The sequence below is a fragment of the Furipterus horrens genome, unplaced genomic scaffold (genome assembly GCF_987537825.1).
Source record: "Furipterus horrens unplaced genomic scaffold, mFurHor1.1.pri manual_scaffold_10, whole genome shotgun sequence".
Taxonomy (NCBI): domain Eukaryota; kingdom Metazoa; phylum Chordata; class Mammalia; order Chiroptera; family Furipteridae; genus Furipterus; species Furipterus horrens.
In genome coordinates this window covers 60,547,943-60,574,916 of record NW_028327180.1, presented here as the reverse complement: position 1 = coordinate 60,574,916, position 26,974 = coordinate 60,547,943, and the positions used below count along the sequence as shown (strand labels likewise).

The 26,974-nt window shown below is 57.7% G+C and overlaps 1 protein-coding gene across 3 annotated transcripts; it reads left to right on the top strand.

Annotated features, from left to right (window-relative positions):
- The first annotated feature begins 307 nt into the window (after nt 1–307).
- Nucleotides 308–26,908, top strand: FLT4 (fms related receptor tyrosine kinase 4). Of its 3 annotated transcripts, none has more exons than XM_090287874.1 (29): nt 308–399; nt 942–1,186; nt 1,377–1,489; nt 1,612–1,774; nt 1,985–2,124; nt 2,413–2,581; nt 2,900–3,017; nt 5,215–5,369; nt 5,457–5,619; nt 6,889–7,015; nt 8,093–8,201; nt 9,080–9,442; nt 9,651–9,797; nt 9,896–10,027; nt 10,183–10,289; nt 10,558–10,693; nt 11,141–11,245; nt 11,589–11,702; nt 11,884–11,972; nt 12,096–12,246; nt 12,679–12,773; nt 13,111–13,233; nt 14,187–14,298; nt 15,254–15,353; nt 15,619–15,724; nt 16,180–16,319; nt 17,264–17,384; nt 20,175–20,260; nt 25,000–26,908. In XM_090287874.1, exons 1-29 carry the CDS (start codon nt 323–325, stop codon nt 25,196–25,198), a joined length of 4,005 nt encoding a protein of 1,334 aa, XP_090144000.1. In that variant the 5' UTR covers nt 308–322; the 3' UTR covers nt 25,199–26,908. The 3 variants fall into 3 exon arrangements, with proteins under 3 accessions (XP_090144000.1, XP_090143999.1, XP_090144001.1); XM_090287873.1 differs by having other exon boundaries at nt 24,997–26,908; XM_090287875.1 differs by lacking the exons at nt 15,619–15,724; nt 17,264–17,384; nt 20,175–20,260; nt 25,000–26,908 and having other exon boundaries at nt 16,180–16,288.
- The last annotated feature ends 66 nt before the right edge of the window (nt 26,909–26,974 follow it).

Genomic DNA, 26,974 nt, shown 5'->3' with positions numbered 1-26,974 from the left:
TGAAGTTCAGAAGGGAGAGGCCCTTGGATAGATATGTGGGGGTCACAATGCTGCAGGCCTCCCCAGGTAAGATGAAGTTTGCACTACCCCCTGTTGACATCATGCAGACAGCTCAGCTCATGTGGGGCCTGGGCTCAGTGCAGGCCTCTGCCAGGGCTCGCTTGGGTAGGCCCTCTCAGTGGTCTGGGGCCAGGGAGCAGCCTCATCTGTGTCACTCAGGGCAAGGGGAGGGTCCATGCCTGATGGGCATTGTCATGTGAACTCAGGACGCAGTGCCACGCTAATCCCATCTCCCACCCCAGGACTGGTGAGTGGCTACTCCATGACCCCCCCGACCCTGAACATCACAGAGGAGACATACGTCATCGACTCCAGTGACAGCCTGTCCATATCCTGCAGGTACTCAGCCCTCCCTGCCAGAGGAGCAGGGGCCTGGGCCCCTCCTGTCATCAGGCCAAGGAGACCACAGACCTAAAGCAGGAGACAGTGGCAGGAGCCCCGGAGACAGCTCCCCACAAAGGCAGGCAGACCTTGAGGCTTAGTGAGTCTCCCAGGAACCTGGATGCAGGAGCTGCAGACCCAGGCACCCTGCACCCACCCCTGGGTCACCGCACACTGAGCCTGGCCCACCCCTTGCCCACCACCAGTTCATCCTGCACCCACTTCAGCAGGCATCACTCAGTCCAGGCCAGGTACCCAAGGTCCCAGTCCCCCGTGCTGCCCAGCTCTGACCAGGGTCCTGGCTGGTCTGTAAGCCAGCCTACCACATAGACGCCCAGGTGCCAGGCAGGGGCCCAGGGTGCTCCGTGCCCTGCTGGGAGCTGGGCCCATGCTGGGTGCCCTGGCACTGGGCTGTCCGGCCTCTGGGTGAGACAAGCAGTGGGTAAGCCTGGGTTGCTGAGACTGCAGTGGCCCCTCTTCAGCTCTGTGTCCTCTGTCAGGGGGCAGCACCCCCTGCAGTGGGCCTGGCCAGGGGCTCAGGAAGCGCCAGCCACGGGGGAGAAGGACAGTGAAGAAATGCGGTTTGTTCGAGACTGCGAGGGCACAGATGCCAAGCCCTACTGCAAGGTGCTGCTGCTCCCTGAGGCCCACGCCAGCAACACTGGCAGCTACAGCTGCTACTACAAGTACATCAAGGCCCGCATCGAGGGCACCACTGCGGCCAGCACCTATGTGTTCGTGAGAGGTGAGGGCCAGCCCATGTGCTCCCATGGCCAATGAGGTGGCAGGCCAGGTCCTCAGGCCTGGACAGCAGCTGGCACCCCCACCCCCACCCCCAGCTTGCAGACCTCGTGGGACTGCCCTGCTGCCCCCCATCTAAGCAGAGACCCCTTGGACCCCACCTGCACTTCCCACAAACTGCTCCCTCTCTGCAGACTTGGAGCAGCCATTCATCAACAAGCCAGGCACACTCCTGGTCAAAAGGAAGGACTCCATGTGGGTGCCCTGCCTGGTGTCTGTCCCCGGCCTCAATGTCACGCTGCGCTCGGTACGGCCTCACCCCCACCCTACCCTGGGACCCAGCCCTCTAGTCCTGTTCCTGGGAAATGCAGCCATCAGCCTGGCCCAGAGGAAGGGGCGGCCGGGAGCTGATGACCCGTGTCTCCGCAGCAAAGCTCAGTGCTGCAGCCCAATGGGCAGGACGTGGCATGGGATGACCGCCGGGGCATGCGGGTGCCCACTCCATTGCTGCGCGACACCCTGTACCTGCAGTGCGAGACCACCCTGGATGGCCAGGCCTTCCTTTCCAGCCCTTTCATCGTGCACATCACAGGTAGTGGCAGCTGCAGCTGCCCATGTCACTGGCATGGCCCAATGACTGCTCCTGTGCCCTGGGAGGAGGACTGCAGGAAGATGATGGGGACCCCCAGTTCCCAGTAGTGGGGCTGTAGGTGCCATAGCTGGTCTCGTTGGGTGCCTTGTGCCCTGCTCCCTGTGTGCTGTCCTGTGAGGGTCTTGGGGGTCACTGTTCATGTGTCACCAGGCAACGAGCTCTATGACATCCAGCTGTTCCCCAAGAAGTCGACAGAGCTGCTGGTCGGGGAGAAGCTGGTCCTGAACTGCACCGTGTGGGCTGAGTTCAACTCAGGCGTCACCTTCGACTGGGATTACCCAGGGAAGCAGGTGAGGCCAGTGGCTCTGCCAGGGACTTTGCCTGAACCGGCCCCAGGAATCCCCATCACTGCCCACAGCGCCCTGGCCCAGCACGCACTGGCCTTTAAATGGAGGAGGTGCCAACGCAGCTCAGCCCCAGGCAGCCAGGTCTGATGGGGGAAGCCCTCCTGCCCCAACAACGACTCAGGTCTGGGTCCTAGGCTCCTGGAGCCACTGCTGGCTGGGCTGCGTGTGTGCGCTTCTGGTGGTCAGATCTGCTAGAGCCTGCCTGCCCTGATGCTGGGCCTCCCTGGGCAGGTCGAGCGGGGCAAGTGGGTGCCAGAGCGGCGCTCGCAGCAGACGCACACAGAGCTCTCCAGCATCCTGACCATCCACAACGTCAGCCAGCGTGACCTGGGCCCATACACGTGCGAGGCCAACAATGGCTTCCAGCGGTTCCGGGAGAGCACCGAGGTCATTGTACATGGTACGTCCTGGGCTGGGTTGACGTGCCCAGCAGGGCTTGGATGGATTGGGATTCGGTCATCAAGCCTGGGAACAAGGGTCCTTGTGCAGCTTGGGCCCAGGGTCAGGTCATAGTGCACCAAGCAGTGTGGAGTCCAGCCCCAGGAAATGGAGAGCTGTGAGTGGACAGCCTGCCCGGTCCCCACACGTGGTGGTCAGAATGAGCCTCAGTGCACAAGTGTCTGTCCACTGGGGTACAGGACCACAGAGGGAGTCCCTGGGCAGTGGTGGGTGAGAGTCACTGGGCCCCAGATTTATGCTCATGTCTCCTGTCTGGCAGAAAAGCCCTTCATCAGCGTCGAGTGGCTCAAGGGTCCCATCCTGGAAGCCATGGCCGGAGACACTCTGGTGAAGCTGCCCGTGAAGCTGGCAGCATACCCCCCGCCGGAGTTCCAATGGTACGGTCCTGGCTCCCGCCCCTCACCGCCTGCCAGGCCCAGCTCAGAGCTGCCCTCAGACCAGAAGCACAGTGTTCTGGCAGGCAGGGTCTATGCCCTGAGAGCCAGTGGGGACCCTGTGAAGACGCTTGAAGGAACACGCGTGTGATGCGATGATTCAGCCAGAGGGAAGGTTGGCCAGGGTGGCCGCTGAGCAGGGAGCCCTTGCCCACTCCAGCTTCCTGTTAGGTGCGGGTGTGGTGGGTATAGCCTGGGCTCTATCTAACTGCTTTCTGCGCCCACTCCGGCCTCCTGTTAGGTATGGGTGCAGTGTAGGTTCTATCTAACTGCTTCCTGTGCCCACTCCACACCTCTGAGGGCCCTGACACCCAGAGCGATGGCTTCCAGCCTCCTTGGCCTTGCTCTGAACAGGTTGCGACCCCAGGACCCTCTTCTCTAGATACTTAGATGCCACAGGGGCTCACAGACGGTTGTGGAGCCGGGCCCTGGAGTGGGAGTTTCCTGCAGGCCTGCAGGCTGCGGGAGCCCCAGCTTCGGTCTATGACCTCTGAGAGTGAGGGGTATCAAGGGTCAGCAAGGCCCTCAGGGGAGCTCCCCCAGATCTTGGGAGGGCACAGCACCCCCTGCACCCTCCAGCTGCTTGAGTGGTCCATGTTGTTCCACCCTGCGATGTCATACCTAGCCCAAGCACCCATACAAAGGAGGAAGCAGAGGCCAAGGCGGGGGGCTTGCTGCCTGAGTCCAGGGCCTGCTGGGAGACCCTGCCTGGCCCTTTCCCAGCTGCTGCAGGAGCCCTGCCATGCCCAGCCTGCGGTGCGCCCTCAGGCAGAACAGCCTCCTCTGAAAGCCTGGATGTGGGCAAGCAGCAGCTCCAGGTGTTCTCAGCCAGCAGCCCTGTTCACCAGCCATAGGCTGGACACAGACCTCTCCCGGGAGGGCCCTGGGCCCGGTGTGACCCAGCCTGAGGCCACAGACTTCAGGGGACATTGGGGATCTGGTAAAAGACCAAGGCCCTTAAGGCAGGTTCCTGAAGCCACTGATGGAGCCTGGGGCCTCCTTCACAGGTGTGGCCTCCTGGAGACACCTGGGGCCCTGTCCCCTGTCCTCCAATGCCATCAGGACTGACCCTGCCCTGGGCAGGTGGCTGGCTTGGCTACACCTGGGGTCTGGCCCAGGCCTACTGGCTACATGTCACCATTGCCCCCACATCTGACCTTTCTTTTCTCCCTTGGCCAGCATCTTCCCCCAGGAAGTGCTCAGCTGGCCCTATGGTCCAGAGACACTGCCCAGGGCACTAGTGGTCACTGCAGCCCCATGTGGGCCCCCCTTTGGTGTATGTGATGATTGTGATTAAGCAAGTGGATGTGGATGGAAATCTCGTGGACAGACAGGCCCACCCTGGGCTCCCAAGGTGCCCTCTGCATGTGCCGACCCCATGCAGGAGGCTGCCACTAAGCACCAGACCTGAGACCTCACAACCCTGCCAGCAGGTGCATTTCAAGCCCCCGTGTTCAGATGAGGACACAGGGCTTGAGGCGGTGAAGGGTTTTGACAGGATCACAGATGCAGTGGGCAGACTCAGGACAGCACCAGAAGCCGCAGGCCACACAGCTTTGGTTTTGCCCTGCCCTGCCCTGTGACCCTAGTGAGTCATGTCCGTTCCAGTGAAGATTGGAGCCCCTGTGTGCACCTCACTATTGGTCTCTGCATGAGGGCTATACCTCTCCCGCATCTCTCCAGCCTAGCCCACCCAGGAAGGTGCTGCCCGAGTGGGGACCCCTCAGCGGGGGAAATGGACAGCAGGCAGCAGACAGAGGGCCGAGGGCCCCACTAGTTGCTGGGACAGGCCTGTCTGCTGAGTGGGTGCCTGACTGCATGTAAGAGGGAGGGAACACGGAATGCCCACAGAGCCAGGAGTGGGTGAGGCAGGGCCCCACATGGTAAGGGTCCAGGCTGTGCTCCTTGGGGACTGGATCTCCCCTCCCTCACTGCATGCACCGCTGAGCCCGTGAGGAACAGACAGAGCCTGTGGGCAAGGATGTCCACCCTGCACCCCACAGCCTCTTGGTCTGGCCTGGAGGGGTGCTGGCTCCCACAGCACATTCCAGGTGTGGGAGCTGGGGTGTGGCAGGGAGCCAGTGCCAGGATGGGGCTGGGACAGGTCCACAAAGTGCCCTGAACTCCCTTCCTGGGCCAGGTACAAGGACAGAAAGGCTGTGTCAGGGCGCCAGAGTCCGCATGCCCTGGTGCTCAAGGAGGTGACTGAGGCCAGCGCTGGCACCTACACCCTCACCCTGTGGAACTCCATGGCCGGCCTGAAGCGCAACATCAGCCTGGAGCTGGTGGTGAATGGTAGGGCGAGTGGGACAGGACAGGGGCCAGTGGGCGTGTGGGCGTGGGCAGGAGGCCAGTTGACCAGCTGCCTGCCTGTGCCCCTAGTGCCCCCCAGCATCCATGAGAAGGAGACCTCCTCCCCGAGCATCTACTCACGCCACAGTCGCCAGGCCCTCACCTGTACTGTCTACGGGGTGCCCCCTCCTCGCAGTGTCCAGTGGCACTGGCGGCCATGGACGCCCTGCCAGACCTTCGCCGAGCGCAGCCTGTGAGTGTGGCTCCAGCTGTCCCTTCCTTCGCAGCCCTGTCTGCAGCCTCAGCCACGACCTCCACTCACTGCTCGCACCTCCCCCAGAGCCCTGCTCTGCTCAAGCCCTGTCTCCACTGCCCTGAGCCAGCCCCTGACATCCCCCAGCCTAGCAAGGCCAGACCCTCCCTGCCTCAGTCAGGCCGGTCCACCTACCTGGAGAGCAGAGCCCCAGACACAGACTGGTGTCATTGGAGAGAATCCTGGGCAATGCCTCTGGACTCTAGGAGGACACCTGCGAAGCAGCCAGAACTGGCCACAGCCTGGGGCCATGTCCTGGGCGCTGTAGCTCACCAATCATGCCCGCGCTCACTCCTCTGCGTGGTGCTTCCCGCCACCTCTCACAGAGGAGGAAACTGAGGGTCTGATAAGGAGCACGATGTTCCCAAGAGTAAGGCTTACAGCAGCGGAGCCTGCCCAGCTGCTGGGCCATGCTCCCTTACACAGGCTAGGGGGCAGCAGGGGACAGCAGAGGGAGGTGCAAAGGTGGGCAGAAGCTGGGAGGGCCCTGGGGAGCCAGACAAGGGTGCTGAGCAGTGTCACATCATGTTTGCCATTAAGAACTTGCTGTAAGCAGGTGGGAGGGTCACAGGCTGAGGAAGGATGTTATATGGGAACCAAGGGAGGAGATGGGGCAGCAGCATGGAGAGGGGCTGTGGGCTCAGTGTCGTCCAGGTGCCCTGTGGGCCTGAGCCATCCTGCAATGCTCAGTGCTCATACGAGATTCTTCTAGATCACAAGGCTGTGAATCATTGCTACCACCTCCAAATTTGCTTCCCTCTGATGCTTTACCATTATGCTCTGTACCACCTGGCAGTGCCCTGGGGCTGCTGTACTCTGCTAGGGGCAGAGAGGGCAGTATGGGGGGGGGGGTAGGGGAGAGGGATTCCTGGAGTAGGAGTGTTACCTGCTGCCCCCAGGTGTCTGCATAGACTTTGCAGGAGGGTGCATGCGAGCGGGGGACCACAGAGCTGCCCTGGGTGCCATGCAGGAGGTGGCAGGTCCTGGCCCACTCAGGAAGGCAGTATCTGGCAAACCCTCAGCATGTGGTATAGGGCCCTGAGCATACAGAGTGACAGTGTTCCAGAAGCCAACGTCCCTGCACCCTTGCTCACCCAGCCAAAGGCAGCCTTACCCACTAGAGTGTAGTAGAGGACCCTGAGCATGACCACACTACCCCTCCTTGCCAGACCTCTGACGGCCCTTGTCCATCCTTGCCCCTATCCCCAGCAGTCGGCGGCAACAGCGGGACGGCATGCCACAGTGCCAGGATTGGAGGGAGGTGACCACACAAGAGGCTGTGAACCCTATTGAGAGCCTGGACACCTGGACCGAGTTTGTGGAAGGGAAGAACAAGGTCCAGGCTAGCCATGCCACTGCCTGACAGGAGAGGAGGACGGGGAGGGGACGGGTCCTGTCCTGGCCTTTGTGGTTTCCACCAGACCGGCAGGGCCCTGCAGAGAGCAGTGTCTCTGGGCCTCAGCTTCCCTGCCTGCATGTCAGAGGAGGGTCAGCTGGTTCCCAAACAAGAAAGCTAATGTCCAAGGCTGCTTGGTCAGGACATGGGCTCCAGCTGCCTGCAGGCTCCAGGCTGGGGGTTGACCTAGTCCCTACCAGAGTGCTGAGCCACTGGCCCAGCCTCAGGGGCAATGCTTAGAAGAGGCCAGGCAGGGGAGGGTACTGAACAAAGACACCTACTTCCTACAGTCACTTCCTGTTTTCCTACACACCTCCAGAGCCTCTTCCTGTTCCAGGCCTGGCCAGGAAGTGCCCAGCTTAGAGGTGCTGTGGTGGGGAGGGTGTCTTTGGATGGTAGTCAGGGCTATGGCCCTCTCTCCTTCCCTGCTTCCAAGCTTCCTACTCCCCCAGGCCAGAGTCCTTCTGCAAGTGTAGAATCCAGCCACCACCATCACCACCACACACCCTACTCCACCATTTCCCAGGGCACTGGGGCAGGTGTTGTGGGCTGCTGTGGTGCCAATGTGCGCATATCACACAGTGACCTGCCGCTCATCTTAGGCTACGGCCTGGCCCTGGATGTGATGCAGCCTGATCACCAACCCAGGCTTGGACTGACCCAGTTCCACCAGGCCCCTGTCCCCTCCTCAAATGGCCATGGCCTGAGCCAGTCCACAGCCAGAATTCTCTCTGGCCCTGCCCGATACCACCCTTTGGCTCCAGTCAGTGTGGACACCAGTTATGCACAGCACTGTAACCCCAGCTTTTCTGAGGAGACCCCCTCCCCCGCCCACTACTGCCCAAAGCCTCCTTTCCTCTTCTGCACCTTACATTCCTGGTCCTGCCTCTGAGCTCTGTCGCCTCCAGCTCGGTTTCCCCAACAACTCTGGTGGGCACAGCTGCCTCCTTGAAGAAAGGGAAGGTTGGGCAGGGGAAATGGGGCAGGAAACAGACTCTCTGCCTGTGCTTTGCCCAGACGGTGAGCAAGCTGGTGATCCAGGATGCCAATGTGTCCGCCATGTACAAATGCATGGTCTTCAACAAGGTGGGCCAGGACGAGCGGCTCATCTACTTCTACGTGACCAGTGAGTGACTCGGGCAGGCCTGGGAGAGGAGGAGACCAGGGCAGAGCCCACCCAGGTCTCATGACTGTGGGGCACCCAGGGGAGAGATCCACGGTCCACTGGGCCCTGGGTTGGGCAAGAGGGATAGACTGGGAGACCGTGGCATAAGGACTGGGGTGCTGGTCTGCTGGGATGGAGTAGCACTCTCTACCTTCAGCCCTGGAGGTACCTCCCCCAGGCAGGCTGTCCTGCTCCCGCCCACCACCTCCCAAGCCCTGGATCTGAAGAGGTGGCTCGCCTGGTGTGTTTTGTCCTGGGGAGAAGGTCCATAGTTTCCTCAGGTTTTCAGACATGTTAGTGGCCTCAGGAAAGCTAAGAAGCTGATGAAAGGAAAGTCACTGGGCTCAGGTATGTAGGCAGGTACCTGGAAGAAAGATGGAGCCAGAGAAAACACTGGGTGGGGGGAGGGAGAGGAGCCCACAGGAGCCTGACATGGACTGGCCAGAGGAAATCAGAGTGAGCTAGCTGCTGCCAAAACTAAGGAAACAATGAGAGTGCTTCAAGGAGAGGACCATGGTGGGGCGGGATGGGGACTCAGGCCCCACTGAATATGGTGACAAGGAGCTCCCTGAGAGGGGTGGGGACAGCAGCTGGGGGCATGTCCAGGGGAGTGCTGGAAGGAGGCGACGGAAGGACAGCCTGTGGGGCTGACTTCTGTGATTGGCCCTGGTGGCCCCACCATGAGGGTGAGTGAAGGGAGTGAGGAAGGCTCTAGGGGGTGTCCCTTGGTTGAGAGCTGAATGCATCCAAAGGCCAATGGGAAAGGAAGGGCAAGCACCTGGCAGGTGAGTAACAGTGTCACTGGTGCAGTGTCACAGTGGTGCTTCCTTCCGCTCCAGCCATCCCCGATGGCTTCAGCATTGAATTGGAGCCATCGGAGGAGCCCCTGGAGGGCCAGGCCGTGCGTCTGAGCTGCCAGGCAGACAACTACACTTACGAGCATCTGCACTGGTACCGCCTCAACCTGTCCATGCTTCACGATGCGCACGGGAACCCACTGATGCTTGACTGCAAGAACCTGCACCTGTTTGCCACGCCACTAGCTGCCAACCTGGAAGAGGTGGCGCCCGGGGCCCGCCATGCCACGCTCAGCCTGACCATCCCCAATGTGGCGCCCGAGCATGAGGGTGACTATGTGTGCGAGGTGCAGGACCGTCACAGCCAGGACAAGCACTGCCAGAAGAAGTACCTGTCTGTGCAGGGTGAGGCGGGCAGGGCTGGAGGTGGGGAATGGGCAGCACTTCCCAGGAAGCTTTCTTCCCCAGCCCAGCTGGCACCAGGTGGTCCTTCCCCACTCTGCTCTCAAACCCTGCCCCTTCTTTCAACTTCTTCTGTCTGGAGGGCCCTTCCCCGGGCCCTCCCTCCAGCTTTCTGCACTCTGCTTAGTTCCCTCTTGACTCTTGCCCACAGCTCTGGAAGCCCCGCGGCTTACGCAGAACTTGACCAACCTCCTTGTGAATGTGAGCGACTCCTTGGAGATGCGGTGCCCGGTGGCTGGGACACACGTGCCCAGCATCTTGTGGTACAAAGATGAGAGGCTGCTGGAGGAAGAGTCCGGTAGGGGGGCGGGCTCAGGTGAAGAGCAGGGTGCGGTGGCCTATGAGGCCAGGTCCCCAGGCCCATCTAAACTCCAACATGCACCCCGCCTCCTGCAGGCATCGATCTGGCAGACTCAAACCAGAAGCTGAGCATCCAGCGTGTGCGCGAGGAGGATGCAGGCCTCTATCTGTGCCGCGTGTGTAACGCCAAGGGCTGCGTCAACTCTTCTGCCAGTGTGGCTGTGGGAGGTTCGGCTGCTCTTGAACCCCTCCCACAGCATCTGCTGTCTTCTTGTGGCCCTCACTGAAGTGGTGCCCATCAGAAGGGCTGCTCAGAGGGTGGGGGGTGGCACCTTCTACACACACAGACACACACCCACACCAGGCCATCTCTGCTCACTCAGGCTCCGAGGATGGAGGCAGCATGGAGATCCTGATCCTTGTCGGCACCGGGGCCATTGCTGTCTTCTTCTGGGTCCTTCTCCTCCTCATCTTCTGTAACATGAGGAGGGTGAGCTCCTCTCCCCAGTTCCTCATAGGGTCTCTCTCCACCCTGGCCGCCCATAAGATAAGGAGTAAGGTCCCTGCCCCAGCCCACCTGGACTCCTCACCTACCTGGAAATCTCCCTGACCCCTCCGTGTGGGGCTCTTATGGGACCAGAGGTTGTCTGTCCCACTGTCTTCTCCTTGATTGATAGCCCCATCTGTCCTGGACAAAGTTTGACTCAAGCCACAGAAGTATGGCCTAACCAATGAGCTGTCCCCACCCCCACCCCCAGCCAGCCCACGCAGACGTCAAGACCGGCTACCTGTCCATCATCATGGACCCCGGGGAGGTACCGCTGGAGGAGCAGTGTGAACACTTATCCTATGATGCCAGCCAGTGGGAGTTCCCCCGGGATCGGCTACACCTTGGTGAGGCCAGCACCCAGCGTGCCCCGCCCACCCAGTCCCACCTGGCAGAGGCAGCAGGCTGAAGCCCTGAAATCCACTCCCTCTCAGAACTCATGCCAGAAAGTCCCGCCTGGCCCCACCTGGCCTGACCTGTCCATCTGTGAGTGCATCCCCAGAACCACAGCAAGGACTCCCTGTTCCCAGGCCCCTAAGGTCACATCCTGCTGCTCTGATCAGGGTGGGCCCAGCACACCTGCCAGGAGAGGATGCAGGGCTTCCTGTCTGCCTGTCCTCTCCCTCTGCCTGCTCTGCCCCCCAGGCTCTTCCTGTTTGGCAGAGGGGGTCCCGACCTCCCTCCCCCTCCTGGACCTTCCTTCCTGACCCTCCACACCGGTTGCTCCCGCTGCCCATCCTTCTCCACCCTCACCTCCATGCAGCTCACCTGGACCTGGCTCCCTGCCCCCACAGGGAGAGTCCTGGGCCACGGGGCCTTCGGGAAGGTGGTGGAAGCCTCGGCTTTCGGCATCAACAAGGACAGCAGCTGTGACACTGTGGCTGTGAAAATGCTGAAAGGTGTGGGCTCAGCCAGTGGAGGGACTGGCCATGAAGCTGCGAGGAGCAGCAGCTCTGGGTGGGCTGGTAGCATGTGGTGCGGGAAGAAAATCCAAGGCTCCGAACCAGGGTCTCACACAAGGTTCTACAGGGGAGTCCATGGGAGTCAGAGCCGGACCTGGGCCTCAGGTCTGTGTAATCTTTCCCAATCCCACCAGAGCCTCCTGCTTCAGAGGGGCGGCTGGGAGTGCTGGGAGCCCCGCACTCCGGCTGGCAGAGTGCTGAAGGAGCCTTAGTTAAGCGCAGGGACTGGGGCCCAGGCAGGCGGACCTGGCACCACGCAAAGACTCTGTGTTCCCTCCAGAGGGCGCCACAGCTAGCGAGCACCGCGCTCTGATGTCGGAGCTCAAGATCCTAATTCACATCGGTAACCACCTCAACGTGGTCAACCTCCTGGGGGCGTGCACCAAGCCTAATGGTACGGAGTTCGGGCGCTCTCCGTGGGAGGCGAGACCCTAGGAGCCCTGGGTGCGTGGGGGCGAGGGGCCGGCTGAGCTTGGGGCAGAGGAGGGCTGGTGGGCAGGGATGTTGCTGCAGTGTGGGCTCTCCCGCAAGCCCTGGGTCACCAAACACCCGGCTCATGCCCTGCCCTGTTCCAGGCCCCCTCATGGTGATCGTGGAGTTCTGTAAATACGGCAACCTCTCCAACTTTTTGCGCGCCAAACGGGAAACGTTCCGCCCCTGTGCGGTAAGTGGGCACCCTAATAGGGACAGAGCTCTGTGGTGAGCTGGCGGGGTGCCAAGGTGCGTTGGGGTGATGCCTTTGCCCTAGGTGGCACGGCCCCTTCAGACCCGCTTTGTGTATCCGCAGGAGAAATCCTCCGAGCAGCGAGGGCTCTTCTGTGCCATGGTGGAGGGCACCAAAGATGACAGGAGGCAGCCACGGGGCAGTGAAAGGGAGCTCTTCAGGAAGCTCCTGACTGACAGGGGTCGTGCAGGGCGGGCCCCTCCAGCCCCAGAAGGTAAGTGTCTGGCTTCCTCTTGCCCAAGATGTGCCCAGCACCATGATACCTCATGGTCAGGTGACAGTGGGATAAACCGGCCTGGGGCCCTCCTGGAGGGGCTTGCCTAGAAACTTAATGTCTGATCTGGGCATCACTGGATGAGTAGGAGTTTGCCTTGCAGACAGGGAGGGGAGCAGACAAGTAAATGTAACAGGTGCAAGGGTCCAGCGGTGCAGCACTCACTGATCTGGAAATAGTGGGTGTTGCAGAGAGTGCAGGCTAAATGGCCCAGGGAGGGCCGCATGCTCTGCAGCTCATGCCAGGGGCCTCAGACACCCGGCTAAGAGAGATGAAGCAAGTTTTAGATGAACAGACACACCCTTTGCGGTGATGTGGAAGGTGTGGATCATGGAGGGGCCCCTCCTGAGCCTGCCTTGCTCCTTTATGCAGCTGAGGACCTGTGGCTGAGCCCACTGACCATGGAAGACCTTGTCTGCTACAGCTTTCAGGTGGCCCGAGGCATGGAGTTCCTGGCTTCCCGCAAGGTGACTGTCCAGCAGGCCCTTCAAAGGGGAGAAGGGGACCCACCAGCATGTCATGGCATGAGCAGTCCTAGCTCTCCCCACAGTGACCCCAAGGTCGAGGTACATTCCTCCCACTTGGCAGAGGAGGAAACTGAGCCCACATCATGGAAATGATTCCCCAGGATTTCCAACTGGTCAGTGGCAGAGCTGGATGTGGAATCATCACAGCTTCCTCTGCCGCCCCCACAACTGCACGAGCCCTCCATCCAGCGAGTCCTGGGCGTACCCCGTGTCTGTGGTGGAAGGAGTGGGGCTGGCACCTTTGCTGACCACCCCTTCCCCCTGCTCTTCCCCCTAGTGCATCCACAGAGACCTGGCTGCCCGGAACATCTTGCTGTCAGAAAGCGATGTGGTGAAGATCTGTGACTTTGGCCTGGCCCGGGACATCTACAAGGACCCTGACTACGTGCGCAAGGGCAGCGTGAGTGCAAGCCATGGGTTTCTGTCCAGGAATGTGTGGGGGACTCGCTGTTGTCCAAAGGGAAGGTCTGAGAGCCTGCAAGGACCCAAGGGACCTGCGAGGCACCAGAGGCAGGGGAGTGGGGACAGAAGCTGAGGCTCAGGAACCACAGTGCTCTGGAGCGTGTGTCTAGTCTGTGCCTTGGGCTGTTCGTGGACATTGACTCCCTTGCCTGCCCAGTGGGGGCTGTACATGCAGAGGAGCACCTTACGTGTTGTCTGTTCTGGAGACGGACTGGCCAGTGAGCGGCAGAGCAGTCACAGAAAGTCCATGGATGCTAGGTGCAGTGTGTCTTGCTGGTGGCACTCAGCAGTGGTCAGACAGGCCCCTGAATGAGTACCAACAGCTGATTAGAGGCTTGCCCCAGAGGAGGAAAGAAAGGGCTGGGGCAGATGATGTCCAAGAGGGGTCCAGTCTGTGTCAGGCCACTGTGCAGAAGGCTTTTGTCTTTCATGCTAACTTACAGGCAAGTGGGGAGTGTGGAGGTGAGGGGTGGGCGTGTGGAAATGAGGGGTGGGCCTGCACCCCAGAAGCCCCCTCTGGGGTTTATGAGGAGTTGGAAGGAGGAGTTTGGGGCAGACACAAAGGCCAGTCAGGAAGGGCCATGGCCTCAAGGATCCAGGTACCAGGTAGAAGCCATTCGTGGGAAAGACAGAGGATAGGGGCCCATCAGGAGCGACAGGAGGAGGGGTCAGAAGTGACACGGGATCTCCAGTGTGGGGATGAGGTGTGGAGGAGGGCATGTTCCTCTAGTGGCTCAGGGCCTGGACCTGGAGGTGGGGTGTGAGGCTCCTGCCCTCACCAGGGACCCCAGATACAGGAGAGCAGGGGCTGGAAGTGGCCGCCTAGGGTTTGGCGCCCCCTCCTCCACTCTTCCCTTCCCTGTGAGGACACACTTCCTCTGCCTCCTGCAGGCCCGGCTGCCCCTGAAGTGGATGGCGCCTGAGAGCATCTTCGACAAGGTGTACACCACGCAGAGCGACGTGTGGTCCTTTGGGGTGCTGCTCTGGGAGATCTTCTCCCTGGGTGAGTGCAGGGCAGGGTGCAGGGAAGGGGCAGCAGGACCACAAGCTCCAGGTACTACCAGCCCTGTGGTGGACGGGAGGGGTGGACAGAGCACACAGCCCAGGTTATCCTGAGAGCCCCCTCCGACAGCCCAGCACAGGCCACCCTAGACAACTGGAGGGTACTGGTTGAGGCACTGCAGGTCCTTCAGTCTCCCTCCCTGGCTGAGACCCTTCCTCACCTGCCATGGGGCGCTGCTCCTGCTTCAGGGGCTGGGGAGGGGACTGCGGGGGTCAGTGTGCACTCTGAAGCCTTGCCTGCTTAAGCAAGCCCCACGTGGGAGCCTGGGCTCCGCTAAGACCAAGGTGAAGAAGCCCTAGGCTAGGGTGCGGGCGAGGCAGTGAACAAGTGGGATGAATGGGGGGAGTAGGTGACTGTAACGTGAGCATGGGGTGCCCAGGAAGGGTGCAGGGTCATGCTGTGAGTCAGAGGGCCCAGGGGGCCAGGCTGCTGAAGGGGTGCAGTGAGGCAGGTGGGCCTGGGAGGACAGCAGCCAGGGCCACGTCTGAGTATTGGAGGTGGGCAGGGCCAGGGTCAACAGTAAGCAGGAAGGAGGAGAGGTGGCCTTTGCAGCTCCTTTGGGCCATTCTGGGATGGGCAAAGATCTAGGATTTTAGGTGTGGGGTTTTGCGTAAGGGTGGGAGCGGTATGACTTGTACTCTATGTGGCTTGCTGGGGATGGGCAGAGGGAGACCAAAATGCCCCTAAGCCCCTAATGATCCTGGAACCCTGCTTTTGCTGATGGGGCTCTAAAAGCTTGATGCTTGCTGCAAGCCTAGCAGGCAGGGCAGTGCTGTACTCCTACTGTAACCAAATGAACAACTGGCCCAGGGGAGGGGCACTGCAAGGGCAGAGCTGGGCTGAGCAGCAGCCACCTACTGCCCCCAACCCACCCCCACCCCACTCCTGCTGTCAGGAGCCTCCCCGTACCCAGGAGTGCAGATCAATGAGGAGTTCTGCCAGCGGCTGAGGGAAGGCACCCGGATGCGGGCCCCAGAGCTGGCCACCCCTGCCATGTGAGTCTTGCTGGACAAGCGGGCTTTAGGGGTCCAAGGAAGTGGGCCCGGAAGGGGACATGCAGGTTGGGGCAGGAGGAGGGAGGTGGTGCAGGCAGGCATGGGGGTGGAGGCCTGCAGACATAGCTCTCACTCTCCCCCTTCCCTCCCCCAAGGCAGGAGGGACAGTGGGTGCCTGAGCTCTGGGGTTAGGGGCAGGTGGGTATGAAGGTTGCGGGGAGTGGGGGGCACGGACCCTCACACCAGGCCAGCTGGCTTCCCACAGACGCCACATCATGCTGAGCTGCTGGTCTGGGGACCCCAAAGAGAGGCCTGCCTTCTCGGAGCTAGTGGAGATGCTGGGAGACCTGCTCCAGGGTGGGGTCCCACAGGTGAGCTCCCCTCAGCCAGGCCCAGCTGCAGTGATCTCTGGCCATCTTGCGGAGTGATCAGAGCCTGTCTTGGCCCTTAAGGACTTTTTTGCTCTGAGAAGAAGTGGCGTGTTCCTGCCCCCAACCCCCCGACACCTCCACTTCCTGCTACTCCTCACCTGCCCTGGCCTCTGTGTCACCCCATCCCAGGCGCTCAGGGCTGATTCAGGGGCTATGGTGCTCTGGGACCTAGAGTAGTGAGCAGGGAGGCCGCTGCCCCTTGGGTGTGTGGCACTCACTTGGGCCTCAAGAAGAGGCTGGGAGGTGCTGGTGCCAGGCGCTCTGGAGTTGCTGCCCCCTTAGAGCCCTCAGAGCATAGCCCTTCTGAGGGCAGGAACACCAGCAGTTCTGGGTACTGACGCAGCTGAGGAGCAAGTGGCCTCTGACCCTGCCACCTCCCCCGTTGATGCCCCCAGGAGGAGGGAGAGGACTGCGTGGTGCCCTGCGGCTTGAGCCTGGAGGATGGGAGCTTCCTACAGGCATCCACCACAGCCCCACGTGATGCCCCTGAGGAGGGCAGCTGGCTCAACCTGTTCCGCCCCAGCACAGCTGCCAGGTCAGATGACCTCCCCAGGTCCAGGCCCCCTGGGAGGAGAACAGTCTGGACATGGTGTCTTTTATCCTCATCACTCCTCTGGGAAAGGGCAAACTACAGGGATGTGAGAGACCACCATACGCCAAGTCCAATTACAGAGCGACTTTAGACACAGCGCCCTCCTGATCAGCTTCGGGGGCCTGCAGGACCTGTGGCCCCGTGACTTTACTCCTTGCTGTGCCCCCTCAATTCTCTCTGCCCTTGTCTTCCCTGCACCCCTACCCTGCCCCCTCCAATTTAGAGAGAGTATCCTTCTGGGGTACAGTGGCCAGCTCCACTTCGCAGGAAGAGAAAAGGGAAGTGATGAGTTCCAAGAGATCTTGGGAGTAGGGCAGGCCCCAACTACCTGGAGTCCAGGACTGAGAACGTAGCCTGGAGTCCCAGAGGTTCCTCTCAGGGGCTGTTAATACTCCACATTCCCGCCGTGCTTGCTAAGGAGGATGCTGAGATCCCTGCCCATCTGCCCCGGTGTGGATACGGGCCAGGCCTATGGACAGAAAAGGCCCACTGGTTTTTGCCAGTCTCCTTCTATCAACACCTCAACACACACATACACACACACACACACACATGTGCACTCATGCAGCCCAGGCAGTGGCTGGCAGCAGCAGGGCCACCTGCCTTGCACAGGGTGGCCTTTCCTAGGGTGAAGGCCTCCACAGCCTCTCATCTCACCCCTCACCTGGCTGGGTGTGGTCTGCTCCACTCTGCACCTGCCCAGCGGTGGCCTCAGGTTTAATCCTCTTGCAGAGAAGTGTGAAGGCACCTAGTGAGGGACCCAGAGAGGCACTCCAGCCCCAGGTCTGGGTCCTTCCTAGGAGGAGACAGTGTGGGAGAGGTGGCCCAAACTTTTGGTAAGGGTGCTGGGGTGAGTCTCTTCAGCACTTCCTGTTTGCTCCCCACAGATATTACAACTGTGTGCCTTTTCCTGGGAGCCTGGCCAGAGCCACTCAGACCCAGGGTCCCTCCAGGATGAAAACTTTCGAAGAATTTCCCATGACCCCAACAACCTACAAGGCCTCGGCAGTAAGTGGAGAGGGATGTGTACCCCAGCTCAGGGTCCCCAGGCTCCCTCTGCAGGGAGGCAGACAGCAGGACCCCTGGGGCCTGGGTGCTCCTGCACGGCCACAGCTTTCTCTCCCAGCAGGGGTAGGTCCTGGCTCCTCTTAGCCCCTGGCTTCGGGACTCTGAGAGAAGATGGGCTGAGATGGTCTACCCAAGGCTGGGCTCCCACATCCCAAACAGTTGGGACTGCGAGAGGCAGAGCAGGCCCAGGCTGCCTGGCTCACCTGCCACAATACAGACCCAGTCTGCTAAGGGGAAGGCTGTGGGTGTTGTAGCCTCCCTGCAGCTGTCTCCATTCTGGCTCATACTCAGCAGTGCAGGGTTCTGTTCCTAAACCTCCTGGGCTGCCTCTGCAGGGACAGAACAGGGGCTGCCCGACCCTGTGCTTCCCCAGCAGAGCCAGTGCCCAGTCAGCCCGTTCCACTGCTGGTCAGCAGCCTCCCACAGCAACAGGGGCCTGTGCCCAGGCTGAGAGGGGGCCACTCCCCAAGGAGGGATGTAGCTTAGAAGCACCTTGTCCTGCCTCTGGATGCAAAGAGTGAGCACTCTTCTCTCGATCTGCCCCACTACAGCCACCCCTCAGCTTTGGAGGGGAGGGAGCTAATGAGCTGCTGCTCACACGGGAAACTGGTCTTAGGAATTTCTGGACCTGGCTGGGCTCTGGCACAGGGAATGCACCTGCCCAGAGTCAGTGAACCCAAAACCATCCTGCAGATGAGTGGACAGGGAACTCATAAATTACTTCGTAAGACCACTTTAAAATTTTACCTAAAGTACTTCATTTTCCTGTATTTTTCCGTCTTCCTCCCACACCATGTGGCTAAGAAGTCCAGCCTTTTGGCTTCTGTTATTAAAAACACATACATGTGGTTGGTTCTATCTGCTTCTCTTTGCAAGTCCAGTAGTGTTGACTCAAACTGTTGAACCATAGCAGACTTTTCTCTTTTTCCAGCACCAATCCAATCAGGTAATCTTAGTTTTGTTTAGTTTTCCCTACTCCTAGGATATCTGGCCTCTGCATCACCACCTTTGGTAAAAGTTCTGGAATCACATCTGCTAATGGAACACCTCCTAATACCAATGAGACTCTTTGAAGAAAGGCAGCATGTCCTTTTTCCTTGCCCTTCAGAGGAAGAGAAGCAACGAGAGATTTACTCAAATAGCTCATAGATAGAACCAGTAGTTCTTCCCATGTAACCCAAGCCTACACCTTTACACCTCTAGCCATAGACCAGCCTCCGGGTCCCAGAGCCAAAGCTTTGCCGCTTGGTCCTGCTGCTCCCAGGTCATCTCCCCTGGAAACCAGGAGGTTCCTCCATGAAGGTGCCCGGCTGTGCTCAGGAAACTGCGGAGCCGCCATTTCCATTTCCCATCACAAGCACCTCCAGAAAACGCCCTCCCTGGGCGGAAGCAGGGCGGGAGCTGCAGGGAGAGGCTTATGTGTGGGCAGCAAAGGCTGAAACCTGAGGAAGCCAAGAACCTGCACTTAGAAAACAGTGCCTTCTAAGTGCATCACAGATTCCCAGCCTGGAGCAGTTTCCTACCATTGACTTATTTGTTATATTTCTTAATTTATTTAAGTGCTTAATTTCTTTAAGTCAAATTAATAGAGCTCTTTTAATCCAATTCCCAAGAATGAATGCACCCAGGGGTTGCATTCGGGGACTGAATTTGAGTTTCCCGTTGCTGACACATTTACACGTAAGACAGACAAGGCACAAAGAACACAATCCAACTCCTGCAGTCCAGACAGCCAGACCAGAGATGGTCACCTGAGGATGTCTTGGGTTGCCCTGCAGGTGTCCCTCAACCTTCCAGAGTTAGACCAACGTCAGGCCCTGAATCCGGCCTCCCGGACATAGTTCCTGCCTGACCAACCAGAAGCACGCACCAAAACTGAAACTACCTTTCCGGCAGCCCTATGCCCAAAACGCAAAAAGAAACATGAATTAAAGTGACCACAGCGGCTGACCTACCCTCCTCCCTTCTGAAGTGCTGAACGAAACAGGTTCAGGTGACTCTCTGCCTTGCTGTCGAGGTGGCCAGGCAGCCCTTCTGAAAGGGTCAGCACCAAGCAGGAGTCTCCCCTTGGACAGGCCTTTGTCCCCTGGAGACGCAGGCAAGCAGGCCACAGACAGCTCCTGCCCACTACCCAGTGTCCACACCAGGCTGAGAGGGAGTCCTTTCAGGAGAACGCCATCTGAGTCGCCAAATTTGCTATGGAACTCAAAGGGTTCAAGAAGGTAGATGCAGGTGTCACATGTAGTTTTATTTACTTGCAGCAGCTAAAGGAAACCAGATGCAAATTCAAAGTTCTGTCTCCCTGAAGAGAAGCTTAGCCACTGCTTTTATACACTATTTGGTCAATTATGCATTGATTTCTTTGCAGTTGGCGACATTTAACATTTAGCAAAAGTGGCATTTAGTAAAACCTGTTCAGACCTTGAGACCCGTCCTAACATCCTGATACATACATGGCTGCCTTGCAGTCCCCCCCACATGGGGCATTTCAGCTTTTGCTGCCTCCTGAGCATGATGGCCCCCAGGCCTGTTTCTCCCTCTCTGGCAGGGTAATGACCCTCCCCCACATGCGCCAGGGAGGGAATGGATGCCTGTTCCCTGGTCACAAGATAAGTGTAAGGTTGGCAGTGGTACAGGTGCCTGCAGCCCCATCCTGTCTGGGAGCGGGTGCCTGCCACTGGCTGTCGGCCGAGGTGGGGCCCAGAGCCTTGGCTTGTTCTCTCCACACAGGACAACCAGACAGACAGTGGGATGGTGTTGGCCTCGGAGGAGCTTGAGCAGCTGGAGAGCAAGCACACGCAAGAAAGCAGGCTCAGGTAGGGCTTCCTGAACCTCCTCCCCTGCGAGAGGGTGCAGGGAGGTAGGCCAGGCCTGTGTCCTCCTGACACTTACCTGAAACTTTGTGGCTCCCTATTGCCTTTTTATGTGTTCAAGGCAATGCACTATGGGACTCCAGGCCTTGGGCCACCAGCCTTCCCAAAAGAGCACCCTCCCCATCTCTGTCCTGACCCAGCACCCCCAGGTCTGGTACCACACCTCCCTTGCATCTGGCAAATGCCCAGACACCACCTCTTTGTAAAACCAAGAATGATCCTCCATGCCCAGAGTGCCTGCACAGCCCTTCCCAGCCCCAGTCAGGGCAGGCCACCGCCATCCCCTGGGCCCCCAGAGCGTAGCCTATGGTCTCTGGAGCCAGACAGACCATGTAACTGGACATAGCTGCTGTCCTATTTTGATAAGAATACAGTTACAGAGCAATCCTGTACAGAGGGTGACCTCATAGAAGGTGACCACTGTTAGATTCATGTGAGGAAGAAGGGAGATGTGTGGATCAGCTCAAACCCTTTATTGAACGGGGTCCAAGCAGGTAGGCTGAGTCTGGAGTGACTGCAGTCTCGAGCCGCAGCAGAGTGGGGTTTTAAGGGCTCTCGTTATGGGAAACAGGATTTCAGAGTTGGGGCAAGCATAACAACCTGGCCGCAGGCCAATACAATCAATTCTTGCAAAAACTGGTTTCCGAGGACACAGGACACAAAGTGTGGCCACAGGCCACACAACAGTGAGTAGTAGTTTTGAGAACACAGGCCATCTGGCGCGACCGCAGGCAAGAGTTCCCGAGAACACAGTGACCACTGGCCATAGCCTGTTTTGCAAGGTCTGGCGCAGGTGGCGGGTCACAGGGCAGTCAACACCGGGTCTCTGGCCCTCACAACCAACATTTGCCCAATAAGATATACTCCCCCCCCCCCCATTCTGAATATTTAAACCTTTAAGGCTATAGATAAAACAGTTAAGTGTCTGCTGGTTCACTTCATCAGTGAACGTGCGCATGGCTGACCCAGTTGCCCAAAGCCAGTCTTGGCTTCTGCCTGTGCTGTTTCTGAATCAATTTATATGTTGTCACTGAATATTTTACCCTAAACCACAAGTATTTATCTTGTCACATTAGCATAGCTGATGTCCATTTCCACCTTCCTGGTAGGTATATTTATGACCTCTACAACTTAACCAATGTCCATCGATGGTTGTTGCTGCCAGTTCAATGTCCACAGGAGCTCCCAGTTTGGGGTACAGTGAATGAGAAGACTTGATTCAGTCCAAACAGCTCAGTGATGATACAGCAGGGATGCAAGACAGCAATTATAAAACAGCACGGCTGTGGACAGCAGGGCTGTGAGGAGGCCCAGGACACAAAGGCCCTTTCTGGCTAGACAGCTCTGCTCTGCTCTTCTTTGCTCGGCTCTGGCCCTGTGAGCCGTCTTTGGAGTTTCAGCTCCAGCAGGGGAAGCAGTAACCTGCAGTCTTTGGGGAAAGGCAAAGTGCCCTCTCTGAGCTAAAGGGGAGCTGACTGATACAGAGAGAAGTTCCTGCCCTGTCCCTGATTGATTCGTTCTCATGCAAGTGAGAATTTTTAAATCCTCACAGTTTGATTGGTCCAAAAAACACTGTCCTCTTTGGTTGGAATGGAGCCTCCCTGATTGGTTCGTGAAGATGCTAATGGGGCTATAGCTGCACAGATCTGATTGGACAGGGAAAGCCTCAGTCCTGTTATTGGTTGAACTACACTTCCAGGAGCTCCTTTATAAGGGCTGCTCAGATGGCAAGAACACCACGCAGGCAGGCAGTCCATCCAGTGCAGAGGCAGGTAGTTCAGTGCTGGCTTCTCCTTAGAGTGCAGTTGGTATGAGAGGGCCCTATTTAGCAACAGCTGTTAGGCTCTGTATAAATTTGGGCCCAGTTAGCCACCAGGAGTCCTTCTTAACAGGTGCATTCTTTCTTGGGATCAATACCAACTATTGATCATTTTTCCCAGCAGCCTACAAAAGGGAGAGTTTTCAGGAGTGTCAACATTGAAATTTTTGGGGTCATATGCCCAGGAATAATGCATCTGAATGGGGCATGTTGGCCTCTGTTTCTGTTTTTATTGATTCTAATGGGTGACCTCTATTAGTAACTTGGTTTGGGGAAATTATTGCCAATTGCATTGACAGAAATAATTTCTGGCTAATGTTTCTTTACCAAACAGTATTTTAATTCTCAAAAAAAAATAAAAAATAAAAAAAGTAATTCAGTAAGAGGGAGAGTAAGGGGATGGTAGCTACTTAAATTCAAATGCTCACACATGCAATAAGGCCACTTAGAGCCTATGACTTAACCAGGAAAGAGACTCTAATTCATGTGCAAAGAGGGAGCTCAGCCCTGAACCAGCAGAGCTCCTCTAGACCCCTGTGAAGGAGACTCAGACAGGACTGCCTCAGGAGAGGGGGCTGTGGCTGGGCTTTGGGACAGTCACCCCGGGCCAGGGGGATAAGCAGGGGCTGAGACCTAGTAGGAAGAGCGCTCTCATGGCAGGCACCACTTCTGAGGGGCAGTGAGCGGGAGGGTAGTGTGTACCTCCGATGCTTGGTGGTGAAGGAAGAAGAAAACCACAAATGACGAGAGTCCCATGGAAGAAAAATCCTTTCAAGAGTCCAGAAGACAGACACACCCCCAGAGCTGTGCATCAAAGAGGCTTCCTTTCCTGGTTGCAGTGACAGGCTGTGCATGGGTGCCCTCTGGAAACACATCAACATGAGCCACAGAGAGGTGTGCACGTCACTCGTCAGGGGACACCCTTGGCATATGGAAGGTACAAACAGGTACAAGCACAGAATGAGCCTCAGAGGGGTCTGGGGATAGAGAACAGGAGAGCATTTATCTTCCGGTCCTTTCCTGTTTTCTGTTAACCACCAGTTCGCACTCACCCCAGGGGTGCTAACTTAACCTCATTTCCAGCTTTCGATGGCCGCTCCGGATGCCAGCTCCTGTGCCCACAGTGTGGCATATCATCCAAGTCTATGTGTGACAGGAAGGCCTGGCAACCCTGGGCTTGTGGCCAGTCAGCAGGCAGCAACCAGGAGGGGCCCAGCACCCCCAGCTAAGTAACTGGCTAGTCCCTGGTGGCAATATGGCAGGATGCAGGACATGACTAGAGCCTTTGGAAGGGACACAGTTGAAGGAATTCAAGATGACACCAAAGATGAAGGTCTGATACAGCACTCATGAATGAAGAAACCTAGGAGGCCACCCACATGCCCAGCCCTTTCCATAAGGTCACAGTCATTCTGGTGTAGAAAATCCAGCATCAATAATTATGAGCGGAAAAAAATAAGCATTATCCATAAGAGTTAGTATAAGAACAAAAAAAAAAAAAAAAAGAATAAAAACTTTTCAGTAGATATAAACACTAAAAAAAAAAAAAAATGAACCGGAGTAAAAGTGTGATAAATACTCCAACATGACTTAAACATGTAAATAGACAAGCAGCTGCACCAGGAATCCAAAATTCAAAAATACGCAAGTTGACTGTGTGAAGATGTCTTACAGCAGCTAACTAAGTTTGGGAAGGAAGCTGACACATAGGCCAGGGTGGCTCAGAGACAATGGACATGAAGAGACCTACAGTGGAGGACACAGAAGATGGACATGAAAGGAGTAAGGAAAAGAAAATGAAAATATGTAATAAAGAGGTAAAAAGAACAAAAAAAAAAGTGATATGGAAATTCAATAGAAGAAGATCCAGTATGTGTAAAACTGGAGTCTCTGAAGAAGAACATGCTAATAGTAGAATAGAATTAAATATTTTAAACTTGTTATTCAAGATAACTCTTCTAAATAAATGCAAACCTGAATCTACATCTGGAAAGCTGGCCCAGACAGTAAACTGAGGCATGTCCTAGTCAAACTATTATACTTGAAAGATAAACATTCTGTGAATTTGGGCAAAAAGACCGACTCATGAAGGAAGAAGGAGTCAGACTGGCATCAAGCCTTTCCTCAGTACCATGCAAAACAAAAACAACAGCAACGAAGCAGCATTTGCCAGGAACTCAAAGCCAGAGCTGAGGAGGGAGGGTCATAAGGCCTCAGCGAGCTGGGGCAGGCCGGCCGGACAGGCCTCCTAGGCCAGGGTGAGCAGCTTGAACTTCATTCTGCAAGTGATAGGAAGTTATTGGCGGGTCTGCTGCGAGGAGAAGGCCATTTTACAAATTCAAGGGTCTCTGAAGAGTGGACTAGAGGAGGGACAAGTGAGAGGAGAGAGTGGGCTGGAGGGTGGTGCAGACCACATGGTGCCGGCCTCTTGCTCTGGAAGAGGGCCGGACACGGAGAGGGGCAGGGACACACTTCGAAGTTAGGAGACAGGACTGCAGTTGGCCTGGGTAGGAGGGTGAGGGGAAGGGAAGAAGCAAGGATGCCAACAAGTGCGTGCATGAGCCATGGAACCAGTGCTGGTGCTATTTAGGGAGATGGCCAGTCTGGGCCAGAAGCAGGTGTGGGGGTTGAGGTTGGGCATTCTCCAGTGTCCCATCCCCGGGCCCAGGATGGAGAAAACTCCAGTGTTTGCCAACTGTCACACCAGTCTGGTTTGCTGTTGAAGTGACACCTGTGTGTATTTCTGTCAGCTTTGCATTCACTTAAACTCAGGTGTGTCTTCAGTGATTCCAATCAGACATACCCCAGGATCAGTCCCTCCTTCCCTTATTTCCTACTGATGCCACCTTCCTTGTCTCAGCAGCTGTAAAGGACCTGGCTGGAATGTGGATGTGACCAGAGCACACTCTGACCTCCAGGGGCAGCAGCAGCAGCCTGACCGGGAGGCACAAGGAGGCCAAGTGTTCTATAACAGCGAGTACGGGGAGCTGGTGGGGCCGCCTGGGGAGGACGACTGCACCCTGTTGGCCCATGCACCCTTCTTCGCAGACAGCAGCTACTAAGAAGGCTCTGGCAAGGCCCCCCACAGCCCTGGCCCCAAGTTGGCAAAGCTGTGCTTGGCAGAGGCTGGAGGTGCAGGCCGAGCACTCTCCGCTTTGGTTTTGCTGGGAAGCATCTCCTCCTCCCTATCTACACTTCCTAGGTATGAAGAGCAAAACCCAGGCCCCAGGGCTCCCCGGGCCCCACCACCCACCTGCTGAGGACTTCCCCATGGAGCCCCAGCACTCTTCTCTTCCTATCAGATTCCATTTAGCTCAACGTCCACAGGGCCCAGCCCTGGGCCAGGCATGCCCAAGGGACTGTCCCTTTGATCGCCACCCTCAGAGATGGGTAGTAGCGTGATCCCCATTTCTGAGGAAGAACCGAAGGGTCTGACAGTGACAGGTGACGCAGGTAACGCCAATCTTGAGCTGTGGCCCCCAAGGCCATCTCTCTGAGCAGTCCTCCCTTCCCTGGGGAAGGCCGTTCTTCACTTGCCTCTGCAGGGCTGAATCGAAGATGCCCTATCCCATCTCCAAGCATGAAGGAGGGGTTGTTTGTGTGTGTGTGCGTGCGTGCGTACATGCGTGCATGCATGTGTGTTTGGCGGGGGGTGGGGGGTCCTCTCCTGAGCCCGCAAGCGGCTCAGTTACAACGCACCCTCCCTGAGGATGAGGACGATTCTGCCGATTATTTTCATTAGAACTTCAGAAACTGAGCTGCTATGAAGAATTCACTTTTCAAAACTTGTGTCTGAAGGAAGCCCAGGGAAGTTCTCTCTGAATCTAGATGACTCTTGCCCTTGGTCTCCAGTTGGAGCTATTACAGCAGACGCAGCCATGGCCTCCTCTGGAGAAGGGTCCACCCTGCCACCTGCCTGGCCCAGGATCGGGAGTGGCAGCAGATGGTCTAGAGCAGCCCCTTCAAAAATCACTCCGTTCTTCCCCTGGGGCCTGGACCTTCCACCCGAGGCACCTTTCAAGCTGTGAAGGTCCTTCTGAGAGGTGAACACTGGGGTTCCACCCAGGAGGCTTCCAGGACTGCCCAGAGTCCCTCCTGCATTGCCCATGCCACCAGGCAATCTGCGGTGTTCTTGTGGCCTCTGGAGGACCCTGTCTTCTGCCCCCTGGTCTCTACCTGATGTCAGTGCCCCTGCTGGTCAAGCCTCTGTCGTCACAAAGGAGCAGCCAAGGATATTCTGGAGGCAGGAACCGTTCTTCTCAGTCCTCTATCCCAGCTCATACTGCCCAGCCACACCCACCCTCAGAAGGAGAAAAGACTGTCCTCTGGTTAAGTCCACAGAGGCTGACACCCGGCCCCAGCAGCCCCAGCACACAAGGCGCTTGCAGGACAGGTGCTAGGCAGTGAGCAGGGGCCCGCTCGCAGACCACCCCCTCCTCTGCTGCCCCATTGTGTACTCTCCTAGGATATGTACAGTGCCTATGTGACTGGTCTTCACTGCCTCCCTGGGCCTGCTCCTTGATGTCACCTAACTGGGAGACTTGGGTCTGAGGTACAGGAGCCACACGGGTGACGCAGGTGCAGGGCTTACCCCCCTTCCCCCTACCCCCCTACACCCAGTCCCTCCCTGAGCGCACCACCTCAGCTGCAGCACACACAAAAATGTACTGGGAAGAAAACCTACCACGCCCTTGTACACGATGTGCTCTGAAAAGACTGGAAATATTTAACAAAAGGTAATAATAAATTTGATGCCAGTCTTTGAGTTACAATGAAGGAGTTCTCAATTAAGTCCCAGCTCTCTCTCTGAAGCTTTGATTTCAGCATTCCTCCCCTCC